The sequence below is a fragment of the Bombyx mandarina genome, chromosome 20, assembly GCF_030267445.1.
Source record: "Bombyx mandarina strain Sakado chromosome 20, ASM3026744v2".
Classification (NCBI taxonomy): Eukaryota; Metazoa; Arthropoda; class Insecta; order Lepidoptera; family Bombycidae; genus Bombyx; species Bombyx mandarina.
Window position 1 is genome coordinate 1,897,430 of NC_143226.1, and position 20,148 is coordinate 1,917,577.

The following is a 20,148-nucleotide window of genomic DNA, read 5'->3' on the forward strand; positions in this document are numbered from 1 at the left end:
TCGTCAGACATCATAGGGGTGAACAGTAAGGTGATCGAGTGAAGAGAAATATTGAGTACACAAAACACGTTTGTTATCTTAGAACAATTTAGAAATCTTCTGTTGACGTTAGCAAACGAAAACGAATGACAGTTCTTAGGATGGAGACACCGCTCTTCAAGAAGGCTGGTTGGTAAGTGTGATGGTGTCTATGCACGCCTTCATCGGCTAGGCTCTGTTGTAGCACGAAGTTAGCCGAGCTCTGACGACATTACGATCGTGTTGTCACCTCTCGGGTATAGCGCTGCTTCGTTTTGCTACCAAACCAATAGCCGTCTCCGACACATACCTATATCGAAGGGTGAACGGTTATTTGGCTTAAGCGACATTTCCCATTTAATATACGACATTGATCTTGGTAATTATAGATCCGTTTTATTTTCTATTAGCATCAACAATTCGATATTGTTAATCGAACTTCAATTAATTTCACCACATTCAAATAGCTGAATAAGTTATGTTGTATGAAGTTGTTATAATACTTTTTGCAAATTTTAAACTTTAAATGATTCTCCTGCAAAATTGCAAAAGTGTCGCCTAAACCAAACACTGTTAGAGCGATTCGGGCATATTATGTCAAATATCTGGAGCTACTGCTAAAAAAACATTGCAATTATTTGATACGCATTGCTTTGTTTGTACCTCGTGATCAATAACGTGAACTATACGTAACCATATAGCATATAAGCATTTCAAAACTTTAGCTGATGGTAGTCCCAAAAAAAATTACCTACCCATTATTATTTTTATATAGATGTCATTAAATATCTATAAAACCCAAGACGCTTAAGTGCAATAGTAGTCTGTGGTGTTATTTTTAAAAATATATTTTTAAGAAGGATATTTAAAAACCGACGGTTGCGAAAAGAAAAAGATAAAAGAAACCATGGATTCGTAGCCAAACTGTACTTGCAAAAAAAAATTCTGTCCTTAAGTTCGTGTGTGTGTACATCGTTATCTATTACACGTAATATTATAGAGATTTCGTGTCACTGAACTATTACTCAATTGGACATTCAAGATTAATTACGTTTCAAAACATATATCAAACACATTTGTTATTTAAAGATACCAATTATATTGTATCGTCATAGTATAAAAACATTTGAAGTTCGATGCAATGTTGCTCACAGTCCTAGTTGTCTGAGCGTAAGTGTATTAAGCCAAGAGGCCAAGAGGACTACCAGTAATTAGATAGGGAAAAAATGAACCATCCAATCATAAAAGGAATTGCAGCCTGTGATCTATGTTCGGTTTCCGTATATATTTTTTTCATTTGTTATAAGAAACGAAGGGTTTATGTACGTAAGTGTACAACTATTGTAGAGTGCTGGATTTATATGCGTACAGAAGTGTCAATAATCTATACTAATATATAAATCTACAGTGGTTTTTACGGATGTTCCGTTATAACTACTGAACCATGCATCCGATTGACTTGAAACTTGGTATCTATGTAAAAAATACATGTACTTAATGGGTAGTGCTGGACTCCCTAATAATGACAATAAATAATAATGTCAATTTTAAATGCGCAGCGAAGCGGCCGAGTACGGCTAGTATCTTATGAATCTATATCAGTTTGGTCTGAGAGCAGTGCTAGTATATTGTAAATTTGCTAAAATTTTGTCAGGGAGAGGAAGTTTAAGTTAGTTTTGTAGGTCTTATGAATAAACGTGCAAGATGAGGTTTTTTACCGAGGATATTTATGGAACGCTGACTCAACGGTTCAGGGTTACCAAGGATGTCGTGCAGCGGCTTGTAGACAGAGAGTTTAAATCGCTCGTTTTCCTTCTGTATGTAGATAAATAGGTTCTTGGTTTTTGATCTAAGAAGTGATTGATACTCAAGGCCAAAAGACCGTGATTCGCAACACTTTTTTGAATATATAATTTCAATGCGATCCTTATGCACTTTATATGCAACTTTGAATAATTTACCCACAAACTTACCTATAGATATATTTTTTCAAATAAATTTATAGCGTTGTTTAAAGGTAAAAACATTTACTTTTCTAAATTAAAAATACCTTCTTCTTCTTTGTTTCCTTAACCCATTAATTAGGTGGGATCGGGACAGCAAATTTTTCTATTTAATTCTCTTCTATCAGCCTTCATCTCAATACTCACTCCTCTCTCTCTCTCTCTCTCTAATATCATCATTCACACACTCCATCCATGTCTTCTTCGGTCGACCTCTAACTTGCACTACCGTTTCCATACATCTCCTAGTCACATGCATCTTCTCTCTGCGCATCACATGTCCATACCACGCTAACCGTCCGCTCTTTAAATTTCCAATCATCGGGGCTACTTTCACACTTCCAAAAACGAAATACCATGTTAATTTAAAGTCAGGTGTGCAGATGGAAGGCTGATGTAGCGTGATGTAGTAGAAAAATCAAGATGGTCTCACAATCTTTGGAGGTGTGACGTCTTGAAACAAATTCCAACACGCGTGGAATAAGGTTTTTTTTGTTTCTTTGGAATACTTGGTACAGCAAACATGATATTTTATTGCAGCCTTTCCCAAAGTGGGCGATAATGCCCCCTTGTGGGCGCTGCGGGCCTAAAGGGGGGCGGAAACGAGATCCAGAAAAAAATGGGGGCGTTGTGAGAGGCTTGGGAGGCGATTTGTAATTTCATCTAGGAGAACGCTTAGACATCGACTGAGCTCTCGCTATAATGGTTTTTAAGTAAGTGAAAAAAAGGGGGCGCTGACAAATAATTTATCCTCAAAGTGGGCAGTAGACAAAATAAGTTTGGAAACCCCTGCTTTATTGAAATAAAAAGTACCGTATTATTGATGCACGTTAAAAAACTTTGTCAACTCCATAAATACGTATCGGACGTGAAAACTTTCGAATGCGACCTCAATACTACTTTATATACAATAAATAAGTAGCTTTTTATTTCAAGGGCATAAAATATTCGCATTTTTTTTTATTGCTTAGATGGGTGGACGAGCTCACAGCCCACCTGGTGTTATTTGGTTACTGGAGCCCATAGACATCTACAACGTAAATGCGCCACCCACTTTGAAACATAAGTTCTAAGGTCTCAGTATAGTTACAACGGCTGCCCTGCCCTTCAAACCGAAACGCATTACTGCTTCACGGCAGAAATAGGCGGGGTGGTGGTACCTACCCGTGCGGACTCACAAGAGGTCCTGCCACCAGTAAGTCCTTTCTCTTCTGTCAAGCATCGCTTTCAAGCATCTCTATACGTCCTTTATTTATTTATTTATTTATACATTTTACTCTTACGTTAAAACAAAATCTCAATTGTAAATGCAGACAGCATTCAAAGTATGTCAATAGCAATTTAATTATGGTCTGCGGTAAAACATGGTACTTCGTATACAAATTATACATTTTATGGTTTAAAAACAAGTCTCTAAATGCTTATCAATTATTTTTTTTAATTCCGGTCATATGTATGTTTTTTATTTTAATTCAGTGTTTGTCGGAGCATGTTTTTTTTTTGTTTTAAAGGACGCAAGTTTATAAATACCTACTACTGTTTTTTATATTGTATCTTTCTTTTTATTGCCGTATAGGCAGACTAGCATACGGCCCACCTGATGGTGAGTGGTTACCGTCGCACATGGACTTCAACAATGCCAGGGGCAGAGCCAAGCCGCTGCCTACCGCTTAATACTCTCCACAAGCCTCGTTTGAAGAAGGACATGTCATAGCGCTCGGGAAATACCGTGGAGGGGAGCTCATTCCATAGCCGGATGGTACGTCCCAAAAAAGACCTCTGGAAACGCACTGTGGATGACCGCAGTGGCTCCAGGTAGTATGGATGAACTCTACTCCGGTGGCGGGCGGTGCGATGATAAAAACGAGATGACGGTATCATCTCAAACAATTCCTCAGAGCAGAGCAGACTCTAAATGCTTATAATTTTTTTTAATTCCGGTCATTTGTATGTTTTTATTTTAATTCAGTGTTTGTCGGAGCTTGTTTTTTGTTTTGTTTTAAAAGACGCATGTTCTTAATACCTCCTACTTTTATTAGCTTGTATCTGTTTATTTACGTAACGAAGTATTTCAAGGTACTTTGCTCCAATTTAAAGACACCCCTATTAACTTGTTTCAGAGGCACCGAAATCACTTGAGTAGATTCGTTTGCGAAACAGCTGCTTTTGAGTTGTTAGGTCGCCTTTGGAGGCGCTCGGACAGCTGTTAGCAAATCCCATCTCTCCTGACTGAGCCTTTGCTCGCCCACATGACCTGGAGAAACCGGAAAGGCCTTCGGGCCACCAGTAATCTTTCCTTAACTAACAAAAAGGAACCCTGGACTCGAAAAAAACAGTTTTCTTTTTCGAACTATAAATTAAATATTTCAATTTTCTAGAATTTGGCACTACGGAGTTTTTTTTTTTTAAATTGCCTACGTAACCTTTTTTGGTTTGTCAATTTAAGGCCCAATCCATACGTGGGCAAGACACGGAAGCATTAGAGTTATACAACACGATCATCTTCATCACCGTAGACTAGTTGACCGTGCCAAGCGCAACATCATTTTGACGTCTCTAACAAGTCACGTATCTTGCTGACGTTAATATGCTAAAAATCCACGCCGAAGTGCCAACAACGACTGTACAAACAAACAAACACGTACATAATTACTATTTAGCAAATAAAGTTCCTTGTCCTGTCTGGACATCGATATCCAAGCCGAAAAACGATGCCCTGATTAAGCTAAAATACTGAGAGAGCACTCTTAGTACATATCTTATTCGGTTTTAGGGAGTCGAAAACATAAGACGTCCGGTGAAACGAGCATAAGAACCCGTCGAGGTTACTGACAATAGGCAGGCAAAAAAGTAAACACAAATAAAACTATATATATATTTTTTTATTGCTTGGATGGGTGGACGAGCTCACAGCCCGCCTGGTGTTAAGTGGTTACTGGAGCCCATAGACATCCACAACGTAAATGCGCCACCCACCCACCTCGAGATACAAGTTCTAAGGTCTCAGTATAGTTACAACGGTTGCCCCACCCTTCAACGGTTTAAGCTCGCGTTTGTTCTTGCCGTTTCCTTGTACATATAGTGCTCTGAGGAATTGTTCGAGATGATACCGGCATCTCGTTTTTACCATCGCACCGCCCGCCACCGGAGTAGAGTTCATCCGTACTACCTGGAGCCACTGCGGTCGTCCACAGTGCGTTTCCAGAGGTCTTTTTTGCCACGTACCATCCGGCTATGGAATGAGCTCCCCTGCACGGTGTTTCCCGAGCGCTATGACATGTCCTTCTTCAAACGAGGCTTGTGGAGAGTATTAAGCGGTAGGCAGCGGCTTGGCTCTGTCCCTGGCATTGTTGAAGTCCATGGGCGACGGTAACCACTCACCATCAGGTGGGCCGTATGTCGTCTACATACAAGGGCAATAAAAAAAAAAAAAAAAAAACATATCCGTTACAAATACTTGACGGTTTTAAATATAAATGAAATATATCAATTAAATGGTAAAATTAATTTTAAATTTAAATTTTATCGCACGGTGTGTTTTTTTTTTTTGAGACATCTTATTAATCACTCATATAACGCGACCCGAGTAGATAATAGTTCTGAAACAGTGTATGAATATATGCTTTTTTTTTTTTATTGCTTAGATGGTTGGACGAGCTCACAGCCCACCTGGTGTTAAGTGGTTACTGGAGCCCATAGACATCTACAACGTAGACGCGCCACCCACCTTGAGGTACAAGTTCTAAGGTTTCAGTATAGTTACAACGGCTGCCCCACCCTTCAAACCGAAACGCATTACTGCTTCACGGCACAAATAGGCAGGGCGGTGGTACCTACCCGCGCGGACTCACAAGTGGTCCTACCACCAGTAATTACGCAAATTATTATTTTGCGGGTTTGATTTTTAAAAACAAACAAAAAAAAACATTCGCTTATACATCAAACGGAACTAACAATTAATACCTGTTTCTTTAATCCTATTGATTCTGATCAGGATATTAGAGCGTAGTTATAAAATGATTCTACTGTCATCGGTCCTTGATTCGCGTCAAGTTAATCAAACGTTTTGAAGTCGATGAGAATGGTGTTCAAAGATTCCGTTGCAAACAAAGATAGAGAATCAAGATCAACTAACTGATGTGAAGCAGTGGCGGGCGCGACTCACATACATATAATCCCAATTAGGCCTGAGATAATTTTCACATTTGCAGTAATAGAAACACGTTATTTTACTATAAATTTTACATGAACTCATGTTCTCCTAATCTCTATATTATAAAAATGAATTGCTGTTCGTTATTCTCGCTAAAACTCGAGAACGGCTGGACCGATTTGGCTAATTTTGGTCTTGAATTATTTGTGGAAATCCAGAGAAGGTTTAAAAGGTAGATAATTAAGAAAATGCTCGGAATTAAATAAAAATAACAATTTTGTTTTCTCTTTGATGTGTCGGACGGATTCCTTTTGATATGGGTTTATTTATACAAAATCTTAGGTCTTTTATTTATCGATTGAGGCACTACGAAGTCTGCCGGGTCAGCTAGTCTACGATAAATGTATAGAGAAAGAGTGATACTTTATGCATAATTTAAGCAATTTTTTTCTGAAGTTTTCATATTTCGCCGGTGCGTTCGTATTTAGCGATGCACCTGTGTTCGAATCCCTCTGGTAAGTATCAATTTTTCTAATGAAATACGTACTTAACATTTGTTATTGTTTGTACTTAACATATGTTATTAACATCTGCTCGCGCGTCATTACGGATCCTCCCGATCCATTAACGGTGCTTTTAGACATCACAAGCACCGGTCACCGTCCTCGTCGAACCCGTCGCTTGCGACGAAGGGCTCGGCGAGCGAATTAACCCATAGACACAGCCCACTGAGTTTCTCGCCGGATCTTCTCAGTGGGTCGCGTTTCCGATCCGGTGGTAGATTCTGCGAAGCACTGCTCTTGCTAGGGTCAGTGTTAGCAACACTCCGGTTTGAACCTCGTAAGCTCACCTACACACGTTAGGGTGAAGCTGAAATAGCCTCTCAAGGCTATCAGCATAGGTAGGGAAAAAAAAAGCATTTGTTAAGTACGTATTTCATTAGACGATTAACTTTTAACGGGCTCACGATTAACTTTCACGGTGAAGGAATAACATCGTGTAATAAAAATCAAACCCGCAAAATTATAATTTGCTGGCGATAGGACCTCTTGTGAGTCCGCACGGGTAGGTACCACCACCCTGGCTATTTCTGCCGTGAAGCATTAATGTGTTTTGGTTTGAAAGATGGGGAGCCGTTGTAACTATACTGAGACCTTAGAACTCATATCTCAATGTGGGTGGCGGCATTTACGTGGTAGATGTCTATGGGCTCCGGTAACCACTTAACACCAGGTGGGCTGTGAGCTCGTCCACCCGCCTACGCAATAAATAAATAAAGTTAAGATGTCGAAAATCTCATACATTGTTACAACTAATTTTATAATTAGTTTGAATGTTGTATAAAACTGTGTTGTCAAAAACGTTACGACAGATTTAAAAAAAAAATACGTGTCTTTTACTGAAGCATGTTAACATAAATTATTTACACACCTTTTTTGTACGAATTTTTTTTGAGGAAATTTATACTTTCAAAAGAAACAAAAATGAATGTGCCGCTTATGCCTACATTAAACATATAATTTATGTTTGTTTTGTTATGTATTCTATGTAGTTGTTATTTACTTTTTTTATTATACTTTGCACCGATGTGCATGCCCGCACCAGTATGTCACTTTGTGTTTCAACCACTTTGAGGCATGAGGTCGAAATTTCAGTTAACCCATAAGAAACAAACAGGGTGATGGTTGTTCACTTTGGCTCAAAATAGGCCTTTTCGCCATTAATTTTGGTTATTTACTAATACTGATACTCCGATACTAACAGTCCGTTCTCAAAGTTGCGTTATAAATAAACGCCGATGTTTTCTTGATACTTCACGCTTTAATTTTAATTATTAAACAAAACAAAAAGAAAAACAAACCTTCAGTACGATATCCGTTAACCACGTACGAAAATCGGGGGCTTCCGTACTTGTTTCATTGAACACCGTGCTATTAAACATGTTGATTGATGTCCTATTAAATAAATCCAATGCTGGCGTAGTAGTAGGCATCACGTCATAAAAATCGGTGACGTTCATTTTGAAAAAAAAAAAAAATTATAATATTTCCCTCCTTTTTTTGACACTTCACAACTTCACCGCAGAAAAATGTAAACTGTCACATTAACATATGAGCGCGTTCGAAAACTCGACGAAGATAACATTTAAATATCAGATAAGGTTTTATTTCGTTTAAAATTTTCTTTGAAGTTCCTTTAGATTTGTAGAGACGCGACCGCGCGCGGTGTTGTACGCGCGCTGACTGTCCGACTTGCATCCATATTAATTGTTTTGAAGGAATTAACTCAACACGGTAAGTGAATCTTACTATTCGCTTCTTTTTTAACTTCTGTAAACAAAGTCGAATAGGAGCTGAAGCTGAAGCCGAGCGGTAACGAGACATTTCCCGTAACAAAAGTAGTCGTGGTCAATGGTAAGCAAGATTTCATTTTTTATTTATTTACTAGCTTTTGCCCGCGACTTCGTCCGCGTGGAATAGTTACTTTGGCATAACGCTAAATTTTACCCGCCTCTTCATTTACGTAGAAAGTGAAAATATTTTTGAATAATAGAATATTAAGGAGCTATTTAAGGTACTAAAATCACGTTTTTTAACCGACTTCAAAATGAGGAAGTTATTATTACGACCATAATTTTTTATATATGTATGTTCATCGATTTCTCGAGAAGGCTTGAACCGATTCTGATAATTCTTTTTTCTTTTTTTTTGTTCGAAAGGGTAGACTTCCCGAATGGTCCTGTAATCATCAAGATCTGATGATGGGATCCTGGAGAAATCCAGAAAAATCTATAATTGTCAAAGCCTATCTTGAAATGATTTGGGTGTATCAATGTTGTAATGAATAACGTATTTATTTGAATAAGGATTAATATCATCTTTATGAAAACACCTTTACAAAAAATGCTTTATTTTAGAACAAATTTGTTTGGCATAAAAAACGTTATAGTGAGCCAACCTTAATATATAGACATGTGTTGCCGCGGATTTTTTTTAGATCTTTTAAAGGGGAACAATTCTCTCATACATTATTTTGGCGTAGCGCACGCAGTGGAAGCTCTCAAAAGGGAAAACAACCCTGATTTTGAAACATTCTTTATTGGTGCTCCGTTTGCATTGGTCTTAGCGTAATATTATATAGCCTATAGTCTTCCTCGATAAACTGGCTACCTAACACTGGAAGAATTTATCAAATCGGACCAGTACTTCCTGAGATTAGCGCGTTCAAACAAACAAACAAACTCTTCAGCTTTATAATATTAGTATAGATTACAATTCTACTAAGAGCAAGGGTTATTCAAACTACTTTTTTTAATCGAACAAGAACTGTTATCTCGGCTTTATTTAAATACTAAATTAAGTCTTATCTTATTTCAGAACAAATACTTTTACTTTAAAGCCTTTAAAGAAGACATGTAATCCTTTTCTATTCGAATGCGGTTGATATGAAAAGAAATATTATTTGGACTTCTTGGAGAATATGAGGAGTTTAGGTTAGAGTTTAATAAAGTATTTTTCTATTAATTTAGCGTTTATTCCGTTTTAAACATGCAGTAATTTCAGACTACTGACTGAAATTTTATACGTCCATACGCGGAAAAATAATAAATAAATAATAATAAATAAATAATGATGATGATTCATCCGACCGATTTCGGCCATGGCGACCACTTTGACTCTTTGACTATCCGTCGATTTGGCGCTCGTGTGCTCGAAGATGGCTTATATAGCCTATCTTTGCGGCAAAACTCCTTGCGCATAAATAAATAAATATTTACTAACAATCACACCACGTTGACTGGTCCCGTGCTATGTTCGTAAAGAACTTGTGTTACAGGTACCAGATAACGGAAATAAATATAAGATTTTTATTATACACATACATATATTTAAGATAAATCCATAACCCTGGAAAAGACATGTATATTTATCATACAAATACCTTCCCTTTGGCGGGATTCGGACCCGCGACCCCCTTGTGTAGTGACCATGTCACTTACCACTACACCAGACGGCCGTTAAAATGGAACAAAACCGCTGGATTGGGCTTCTCCATATAAACCTTTGAATTCACAGTTAATTCCATCATATTACGATTACGACTTAGTTCTAAAACCGAAGCGACAAAATGTAGAAAAATAAATTAGAAATGTATATTTTAGTGATGATCTTTGCAGGGCTTGTATGATGCAGTGCAGTCTCGTCCTTGCGAAATTGGGCTCCATGTTTGGCAAGAGGTCGGAGAGGTTTTCATTTCGGAGGCTAAGATACACTACGGAACGCCGATCTAGATAAGTAACAGTCTGTTTTTTTTTATTGCTTAGATGGGTGGACGAGCTCACAGCCCACCTGGTGATAAGTGGTTACCGGAGCCCATAGACATCTACAACGTCCACCCACCTTGAGACATAAGTTCTAAGGTCTCAGTATAGTTACCTATTCTCTGTTCTTTGTACTACAGCACGTAATGTAACTCAAACTAAGCAGAAATGGGGTGTAGCGTCTACCGTCTCGTGTGTCTTAGCGTGTCGCCATGCACTTTAGATTACGCACTCATTAATTTTGAACTGACTAAAACGATAAGTCTTAACGTTTCTTATCAAATGAATCATTATTTTTCGTTTCTGATATTTTATTTGTACACATTTCAAAAAAATCATAACGTTCTTTAAATTTGGCTTTTGCTTTAGTAATTGAGATTATTTTTTTCTATTTAAATTCAGTGTTAATGTGTGTAGATTTTATCCAGTTGGTGAACCTAATAAATAAAAATAAAATAAAATAAAATAAATATCGGCATCGGGTGGACATTATAACGATATAATCAAATTAATACTACTAATCATCATTCTCCTGCCTTTCTCCCAGTCACGTAGGGTCGACGCAACATGTTTTCTTCTTCCATACTCCTTTATCATATACCATTTCTTCGCTCACTCCCCTCTTACACATATCATCTTTCACGCAATCCATCCATTTCTTCTTAGGTCTACCTCTTCCTCTAATATCCTTCCACATTCATAGTTAACTCTCTTACCGACTTCATTTTCATTTCATCTCATCACATGTCCATACCAACCCAAACGCGAACTTCTCAACTTTTCTGCCACAGGTGCCAGTTTCAAACTTCCTCTAACATATTCATTCCGTATTCCACAAATTAATACTACTAAAAGTGACTATAATTTTGCGGGGAAAGCTTCACAACTAAATAAACTCAATACACTTATTGACACTTTACTGGTAGTAGGACCTCTTGTGCGTCCGCAAGGGTAGGTACCACCACCCCGCCTATTTCTGCCGTGAAGCAGTAATGCGTTTCGGTTTGAAGGGTGGGGCAGCCGTTGTAACTATACTTGAGACCTTAGAACTAATATCTCAAGGTGGGTGGCGCATTTACGTTGTAGATGAAAAAGGTGGGCTGTGAGCTCGTCCACACATGTAAGCAATGAAAAAAAACAGTATAAATTAAATTTGCGTTATTGCTGATGGGCGTGGTGGCAGTTCGTCCTGAAGCCCCCCACCGGTAGGACACAATTGGATCTGACCACTTAAGAAGACCACAGACGATCTCACTTAGCAACGAAACAAACCAAAAACCGTTTGGACAATTTCAAATTTATTACATACTAAACGAGAGCCAGTATCGAGTTACTAAGCGAATCTTACAAAGCGTGCCAGCACCGTATCACTAATAGATGTTAAGATTAAATCAATTTTGGAGCTCCACATGACAAGTTAATGTGGGGCGCCGGCACGTCACTCTATACCGATCCAACTGCGATACGATAAATTTTAGATAAACTTTAAATCAACTATCGACAACCATTACTACTGCTGATACGCTATTCTATAGGAATTTTATAAGATATCCGAATACGTCGTGACCTAAACGATAAGACGGTGTATTACTCGAATCGAGCGATGCAACTGTGCCGAAGCCGATGTTCAAATCCCGCAAGCAGTAATTTACTGGTGGTAGGACCTCTTGTGAGTCTGCATGGGTAGGTACCACCGCCCCGCCTATTTCTGCCGTGAAGCAGTAATGCGTTTCGGTTTGAAGGGTGGGGCAGCCGTTGTGACTATACTGAGACCTTAGAACTATATCTCAAGGTGTGTGGCGCATTTACGTTATAGATGTGTATGGGCTCCAGTAACCACTTAACACCAGGTGGGCTGTGAGCTCGTCCACACATCTAAGCAATAAAAAAAAAAAAGATCTAATTTTTTAAGAGATTTTATGACCTGGTAACTGAGACCTTTAAGTCATGTCTTATTTTAATTTATATTATTAATAATTTTATGAAAAATGATATTATGGAGTGAAATGAAATGAAGATGATTAATTTGAGACACTAATCAACTGGGATGAAATTAAATGAAATGAATTGAGATGATATGGGATGAAATATAATCTCAGTAAAATGGTGGTCATTTACTAAGATTTTTTCATTGGACTTTTTGGAGGATCCCGAGAAGTTACGTCCAGCGGCTTTGTTTCATTTTCCCACATTTGTGCACTTTCACAGATATTAAACAGTTAATAAACCACCATTATTACACATGTAAACCCGAAGAAACACTAAATAGACAAAATAAAACAAATCACACAACTTAACTCTTCGCGTTCCCGCCAAAAAGTCCATATTTATCTAAATAAATAAGCACATGTTCACAAAGGACTTACGATGAAGGTAAACATACCATTTTATAACAAAAATAATACCCGCAACAACAAAAAATTGCGTAATTACTGGTAGTAATGAATTTTCTGATACCGCACGGATGGGTACCACCAACCCACCTGTTTTTACTGCCAAGTACTAATTCGTTCCAGTTTAAACTTAAATCTCATGACTCAAGATGAGTGATGGCATTCGCGATGTAATGTCTATGGCTTTCAAGGTGAGATGTACACATAAAAAAATAATTACATAGCATCTGAATTTCCGGAAATATATTAACTACAGTTTTGCATCGCGATAGTATTAATCTCGTACGATTATATACCTCAACATAGAAATAGTATTAATTCATTACTAAGTAACGTAGAAACTTATTTAATCCATTTTAGGAAGTTAGTATTTCGCCATATTTAAGCAACGGCCTTACATAAGGTCATTGACACCACGCGTCAGCTGGTTTGTATTACAAAGCTTATAAAAACAATTAGTACAATCGAAAATTTTTTCAAAACGATTTTTTTTTTTTTTTTTTATAGCCTGGATGTGCGGACGAGCTCACGGCCCACCTGGTGTTAAGTGGTTACCTGAGCCCATAGACATCTACAATGCGCCACCCACCTTGAGATATAAGTTCTAAGGTCTCAGTATAGTTACAACGGCTGCCCCACCCTTCAAACCGAAACGCATTATTGCTTCACGGCAGAAATAGGCGGGGTGGTGGTACCTACCCGCGCGGACTCTCAAGAGGTCCTACCACCAGTAGTTATAAGGGATTACTGGTGGCCCAGAGGCCTTTCCAGTTTCACCAGGACATGTGGGCGAGCAAAGGCTCAGCCAGGAGGGGTGGGATTTGCTAATAGTTGCCCGAGCGCCTCCAAAGGACACCTAACAACTCAAGAACAACTGCTTCGCGAATGAATATCGGATCGGAATCGCAACCCACTGAGAAGATCTGGCGAGAAACTCAGCGGGTTGATGCATGGGTTTGGTTGCACGTCGAACTCTTTGCTGAGATCGAAGAGTACGATTACCGGTGTCCCTAAGCTTGCTCCTAGCATTAGAGCTGAAGGCGTCCAACGCAAAGGTTATTGGATCTGATGGATCCGTAAAGACGTGTCTAGGGCTTCACTACGATTACCGTATATTTGGAAAGTGGTCCATTTACATAAATTTTATTGACTTACAAACATTTGTTTTTGCGAAAATGTTATTTAGAAACTATTACATCACTAAAAATAAAATATTTATGTATATAGTTTGAGGTCGCCGGCTTTACACCTTCGGGGAAACCGAAGGACTAGATACATTATGAAATCAATGATATTGAGTAAACAAAGAAACCGGTTTTGCTAGTTAAAACTTTTTTGAACTGATCGGGTACGTACCTGCTATATAGCAAACAGTTTTCAAAATAAATAAAAAACTGGCTATTTTTACTACAGATATGAATTCATATACATAGTTGCACACAAAACAATGTGTATCATATCCCGCTGTTTGTCAACGGATTCGGTTTGTTTATATTTATTAAAGCGTAGCTTGTTGATTTGTGGTATTAAACATTATTTGCGAATGTTTCAGAAAATGCAGTGGCCTAATTGATAAGACGCCCGGTGTACTCATTTCAAGTATTGCGATCGTGCCAGTGTTCGAATCCCGCAGTCAGGTATAATTTTTCTGACAAAATTATATGTATTTATATGTATTTTACTGGTGGTGGTATACTGAGACCTTAGAACTTATATCTCAAGGTGGGTGGCGCATTTACGTTATAGATGTCTATGGGCTCCAGTAACCACTTAACACCAGGTGGGCTGTGAGCTCGTCCACCCATCGAAGCAATAAAAAAACATATGTTGAAGGCAGGATTCCCGAGCTCGAAACTTTTTATTTTATTGCCCTTGTAGCAAGACGAACATACGGCCCACCTGATGGTGAGTGGTTACCGTCGCCCATGGACTTCAGCAATGCCAGGGGCAGAGCCAAGCCGCTGCCTACCGAAAACCAGACCTTTAGGCGTGTGTCTCAATTGTCTAGTTATAACGCAAATTGTTTGATTTTTATTTAATTTCTAGCTGTCCCGGCAGACTTCGTAGTGCCTCAGTAAATAAAAGACCTAAAGTTTTGTATAAAATAAACTTAAACAAACAAAAGGACTCCGTCCGACGGGGGGGTCCATCAAAGGAAAAACAAAATTGTCATTTTTATTTAATTCCGAGCATTTTCATATTTATTTACCTGTTAAACCTTCTCTGGACGTCCACAAATAATTCAAGACCAAAATTAGCCAAATCGGTCTAGCCGTTCTCGAGTTTTAGCGAGACTAACGTTTCAGAGCGTTCAAAGCGTTTTCAGAGCGTTATACCAGCGTACTGCGATCGCCAACTGGCATACACTGGTGGCAGGTCATAACGTAAGTTCGTACTACCATAAGCTACCATCATCCGGCTTATTTCTGCCGCTTAACGACCATACGAGATGTGGTGCTGGAGACGCCTCCTAAAGATCCCATGGATGGCATTCCGCACCAATGCATCCATCCTCAAAAAACTCGGTATCAAAGACCGACTTTCGTCAACAGTGCAACTGAAGGTTTTAAAATTCTTTGGTCACATCTCCACAAAAGAGCACTCGATGGAGAGACTGGTAGTCCAGGGCCGGGTGGAAGGCAGAAGATCACGCGGCCGCTCACCGACCCGCTGGACTGACCTAATAAAGAAGGCAACTGAGTCCACTATCGTCGAATGTACTCGTAACGCTTCGAACCGCCAGACCTGGAAGCGCATTGCCTGGAGGGCGGTTGTCGGGAGCATGGGCGACCTAACAGGTCCTACTGCACATACAGCGTCAACGCAACCACGACCACTCTGACAAGAGTGTCCGACTGAGAAGAAGAAGAAGAACGACCATACGTTCCAACTTGTAAGGTGGAGCAGCTGTTGTACAATAAAAATGAGCCTTCGAGTTCATATATGGCGGTGTTCACGGTATGATGAAACCGCGGTACACCAGGTAGGGGACGTGCGCTCGTGCACTAATCCATACAATCACAAAAATCCATCTACGGAACCCTTCACTATACATTATGCGTCACGTACTTGATAGGTTTTTTTATAGTTTCTTCTTACACCCGATAAAGATCGTGATACCTACCGCATATCATTCTATATACATCTGCTATCAACATCTCTTAATAAATCTAAATCGTAAAATGATTTTTTTTTCATAGTAATTACTTTCAGATTGTGAATTTTACTACAATGATCTTTATTAATCAAACTTTCGAAAAAGACAGTCGGAGAGAAATAAGATTATTCATATATTATTACCATTTAGTTAAAGATCTATTACGACAGTCAAGTACTTGCAAAACTTAAGGACTATGCTTAAGTACAATACAATTTATCTTTCGCCTTGAAAGTCCAGTGGTTAGTGGTTGTCATTATTGTACTGGAGTGTCCAACACCCAACCGGAGTTAATACCTTTGGTAACTATATTTGTTATTCGGGGCCTGCACTTGCCTGGGTTGCACTTTCAATTGTTTTGTGTTTGTTCCCACTACACAAAATCTAAATGAGAATACTAGATTAGGTCATCAGTGAAAAAACTTCTTTTTATCTTTACTATCCGTCCACCTGTGCATTCACCCGCATAAACTTATCTTGATATCGCGTGGGCGAAGATTTGCGCGCAAAGTAGGATGAATCGTAGCCTATATTATTTCTAAAGGGTTAAACGATTTCCAAGTCGAATTTCGTCAAAATCGATTAAGTGGTTTAGGTTTTAAAATTACAACTAGTAATGTCTTCTGTAAGGCTGTTTTTCATCGGTACAACTAGTATTCGATATATCAAAAAACTAGCGACCCGCCCTCGCTTCGCTTCGGAAACTGTAATTTATTATTGATGTTATTATACATATAAACCTTCCTCTTCAATCACTCTATCTATTTAGAAAAACCGCATCAAAATCCGTTGCGTAGTTTTAAAGATTTAAGCATACATAGGGATATAGGGACAGAGAAAGCGACCTTGTTTTATACAACGTAGTGATATTTACATCCAGAAACTAACCTCTGTGGTCGTTATATGCAGTGGCGGGGACGGCGAAGGGGGCAGCGGCCCGTGCTCTTGAGCGACCGAAATGACCCATGTCGCTGCGAAGACACCGGCTGCTAGGCATATACTCCTTCTTTTCAACATCTTGGATATCTGTAAGTAGAATTGAATTCGATTTACAAATTATAATTTGCGTAATTACTGGTGGTAGGACCTCTTGTGAGTCCGTGCGGGTGGGTACCACCACCCTGCCTATTTCTGCCGTGAAGCAGTAATGCGTTTCGGTTTGAAGGGTGGGGCAGCCGTTGTAACTATACTTGAGACCTTAGAACTTATATCTCAAGATGGGTAGCGCATTTACGTTGTGGATGTCTATGGGCTCCAGTAACCACTTAACACCAGTTGGGCGCTGTGAGCTCGTCCAACCAATAGAAAAAAATTTTTTTTTATCTAGTTATGCCATTATTTCATTTCAATTTATTAAAGTTACTGACATCGCAAAACGGTTGACAATTTTCAATTTTGTCTACATGTTAACTAAAAACGAACTTTAAGCTTTGAAGTGATTTTGACATTTGCTGAATTCAATATAATGTAATCAACTGATGTGCACAAAATAATGTAATATCATTCTGTTTCCTATATTTTTTAAAGAATTTTTTTTCAGCCTTTGATGAATTCAGCCCTTAAGATCAGCTTACATCAAACTAACACAACAAGAATGCTTAGAAAATAAATACTAATGCTTCACTTTCTTATAATTTTTTTGAGACATAGCTAGAATTTTAGTATGCACACAGTGGTACAGATAAATCTAAAATATTTGGTTTTTATCAAACACAGACAAGAGATGATGAGTTTCAGCTAATTTTTTCTCTGCATTGTGTACATTAAACTTCTATGACGTAAACATTACATTACATAGTTCTATACACACTATCATTTTCAATAATCAATAAATAAATACATACATATATACATGTATAAATATATTGAGACATGCTAGGCAATATAAATATTAATTGTATAACTTTCTAGAAGTTCAATACAAAAATACGTCTCCCATACTACTTTCATTTTTAACTCAACTCTGAGTCAGTGTATACCTTGTTTCAATAGAGCCACAAAATTAGTAGTACAATTTATTGTAAATAAATAAGATTTATTTAAAACATCAGTAACAAGGAATAATAAGAGAAGCATGAGGTAAAACTGTTTTCAGTCATGTGAAATAATAGTACCTAAAAAATTACTTATACAGTTTAATGTCATGTTTTATCATTATGTTATTTTCAATGTATGAAGTAATATAACAGTTTTTGTGGCCACGGATGACTAAGGTATAAATTGTGAACATTTAATTATTGTGCAATTTACTGTCTATTATTTTATAAACAGAACAGTGGAATGGAACTAATGGATATATTATGTTGTGGCAGTTTCTTTGACTTCAGTGAGAACATGAGATTAAACAGTAGTTCTAATCATGTCTATAACTCACGAAAACTGTATATAATCATATCGAGGCTTGAAAGGCAAACGCGACTAAGCGACAATAACTGCTTTATACATAAATGATAGGCAATAACCATATTCAATGTGCAAAAAAATATATTTCTAGGTCTATTAAAATCATTTCAATCCTACAGCTAGATTCGTTAAAATATTTTTTTTTTCAGGTATTTCAACTTTATATTAGTCTACTGTAAATTTCACACATTGTCGCTTAGTCACGTTTGCCTTTCCAGCATCAATATATACTTCAAAGACAAAATAAATATGATGAGTAATTTATTCATATCTTATTATCATTTAAATATGTAGAATTAAATGATATTGACAATAAACATTTAATTTTGAGCAGACTAACTTACAAGATATCTTTGTCATTAATCTATTTTTAAGGGTCATAATGTTATACCTACTCAACACTGTATTATCACTGTAGATAAGAGACTTTCAAACACACATTAATTAATATTATAAGTAATGCAAATTTATTTTCAATTTAAATTAAGTAGAAATTCAATTGTAAGACAAACAATATGAAGTCTTTTATAATTATTTGTTTGTATATCAACAATTAATTATTTTAAAAAATCATTTTTGAATTTTCTGAATTAATTTATACTTATTAACTACTTTGTACTTTGTATAAAAAAATAAGGTGAAAAACCTATAATTATGAAAAATTATAGCTATAATAGTGTAGGGGTTTACGACGAAAGGAAGATCTTCCACCGAGCGGGTGATATTGCTTGGTAGACCGACAGTCCGAATGTTGTTGTTCGGAACTTGTATATGAGTCGTCTATTACTTATCAAAGGCGGCAATCTGTACATTTGGACAAAAAATTTTTATTGATATGTCAATACAGATTTATTTGAATATAATCGTCTCCTTCAAAGAATACGGTTCAAAACCTGCATTAAATAAAGGTTAATAGTTAACCTGTTATTTATCTAAGATGTCGTTCCGAAGAGTTTTGTGACTGCCAATGGAATACAAAGTCAATAATTCGTTTTTCTGATTTACCAATCATTGTCCAAAAGTCAGATTGCCGCCTTTGATAATAGTCGACTCATATATGCGCTTATCTTGAAAATGTCGTAAGCGAGATTCAGGCATCTGTCAATTATCTTGCGTTGTATGATGGCTACCCGCCACAAATAGAAAATCACATAGGTCATCAAGATCTCACATCCATAAATTATAACAATGTCCTAAAATATTTTTATTGCCCTTGTAGGCAGACATGCACACGGCCCAACTGCCGGTAGTTGGTTACCATTGCTTATAGATGTCAGCAATGTCAGGGGCACATCCAACATACTGCCTACACTAAGTACTGTCTGCAAGTGTCAGTGGAAGAAGGATATGTCATAAGTGAGACAATCTTATTCAAATATTAATTACATACAGACAATAGTAGATATTTCGGAAAATCACATTTAACTTTATTTAAGCATAAACTTGTTAATTATTTCCACTCAATTAAAAATTTGTGGAACTCAAATTCAGTAATTTGACTGTTGATTGTGATTCAAGGTTGGTGACAGTGATGCTGTAGGATCAGTCGCCTATCGAAAATATATTAACGTATTCAAGAGAAATCTGTTAATCATGGAACAATAATATCATGATTTGTTTGTAGTTCTTGTCCGAATAATAGTCCCGCTTGGATTTCAGTTATCATGTCAAAAATATCCTTTCTACATGTTATGATTTAG

The 20,148-nt window shown here is 37.5% G+C and overlaps 1 protein-coding gene and 1 long non-coding RNA gene across 5 annotated transcripts in view; one reads left to right on the plus strand and one right to left on the minus strand.

Annotated features, from left to right (window-relative positions):
* Positions 1-20,148, minus strand: part of LOC114245100 (putative divalent cation/proton antiporter TMEM165) — a 48,194-nt gene that overhangs the window by 27,634 nt on the left and 412 nt on the right. For 2 of the 4 annotated variants that reach the window (XM_028177110.2, XM_089736151.1), the window contains exon 2: positions 16,934-17,071. In XM_028177110.2, coding sequence (XP_028032911.1) covers positions 16,934-17,062 — 129 coding nt within the window. In that variant the 5' untranslated portion in view covers positions 17,063-17,071. Of the gene's footprint in view, positions 1-8,035; positions 8,431-16,933; positions 17,072-20,148 lie in introns of those variants that run through there. The other 2 variants (XM_028177109.2, XM_089736150.1) reach the window with 1 other exon arrangement.
* LOC149500577 (uncharacterized) lies at positions 16,034-18,794 on the plus strand. Its single transcript, XR_016324846.1, has 2 exons — positions 16,034-17,073; positions 17,586-18,794. It is a non-coding gene; the product is annotated as an uncharacterized LOC149500577 (long non-coding RNA).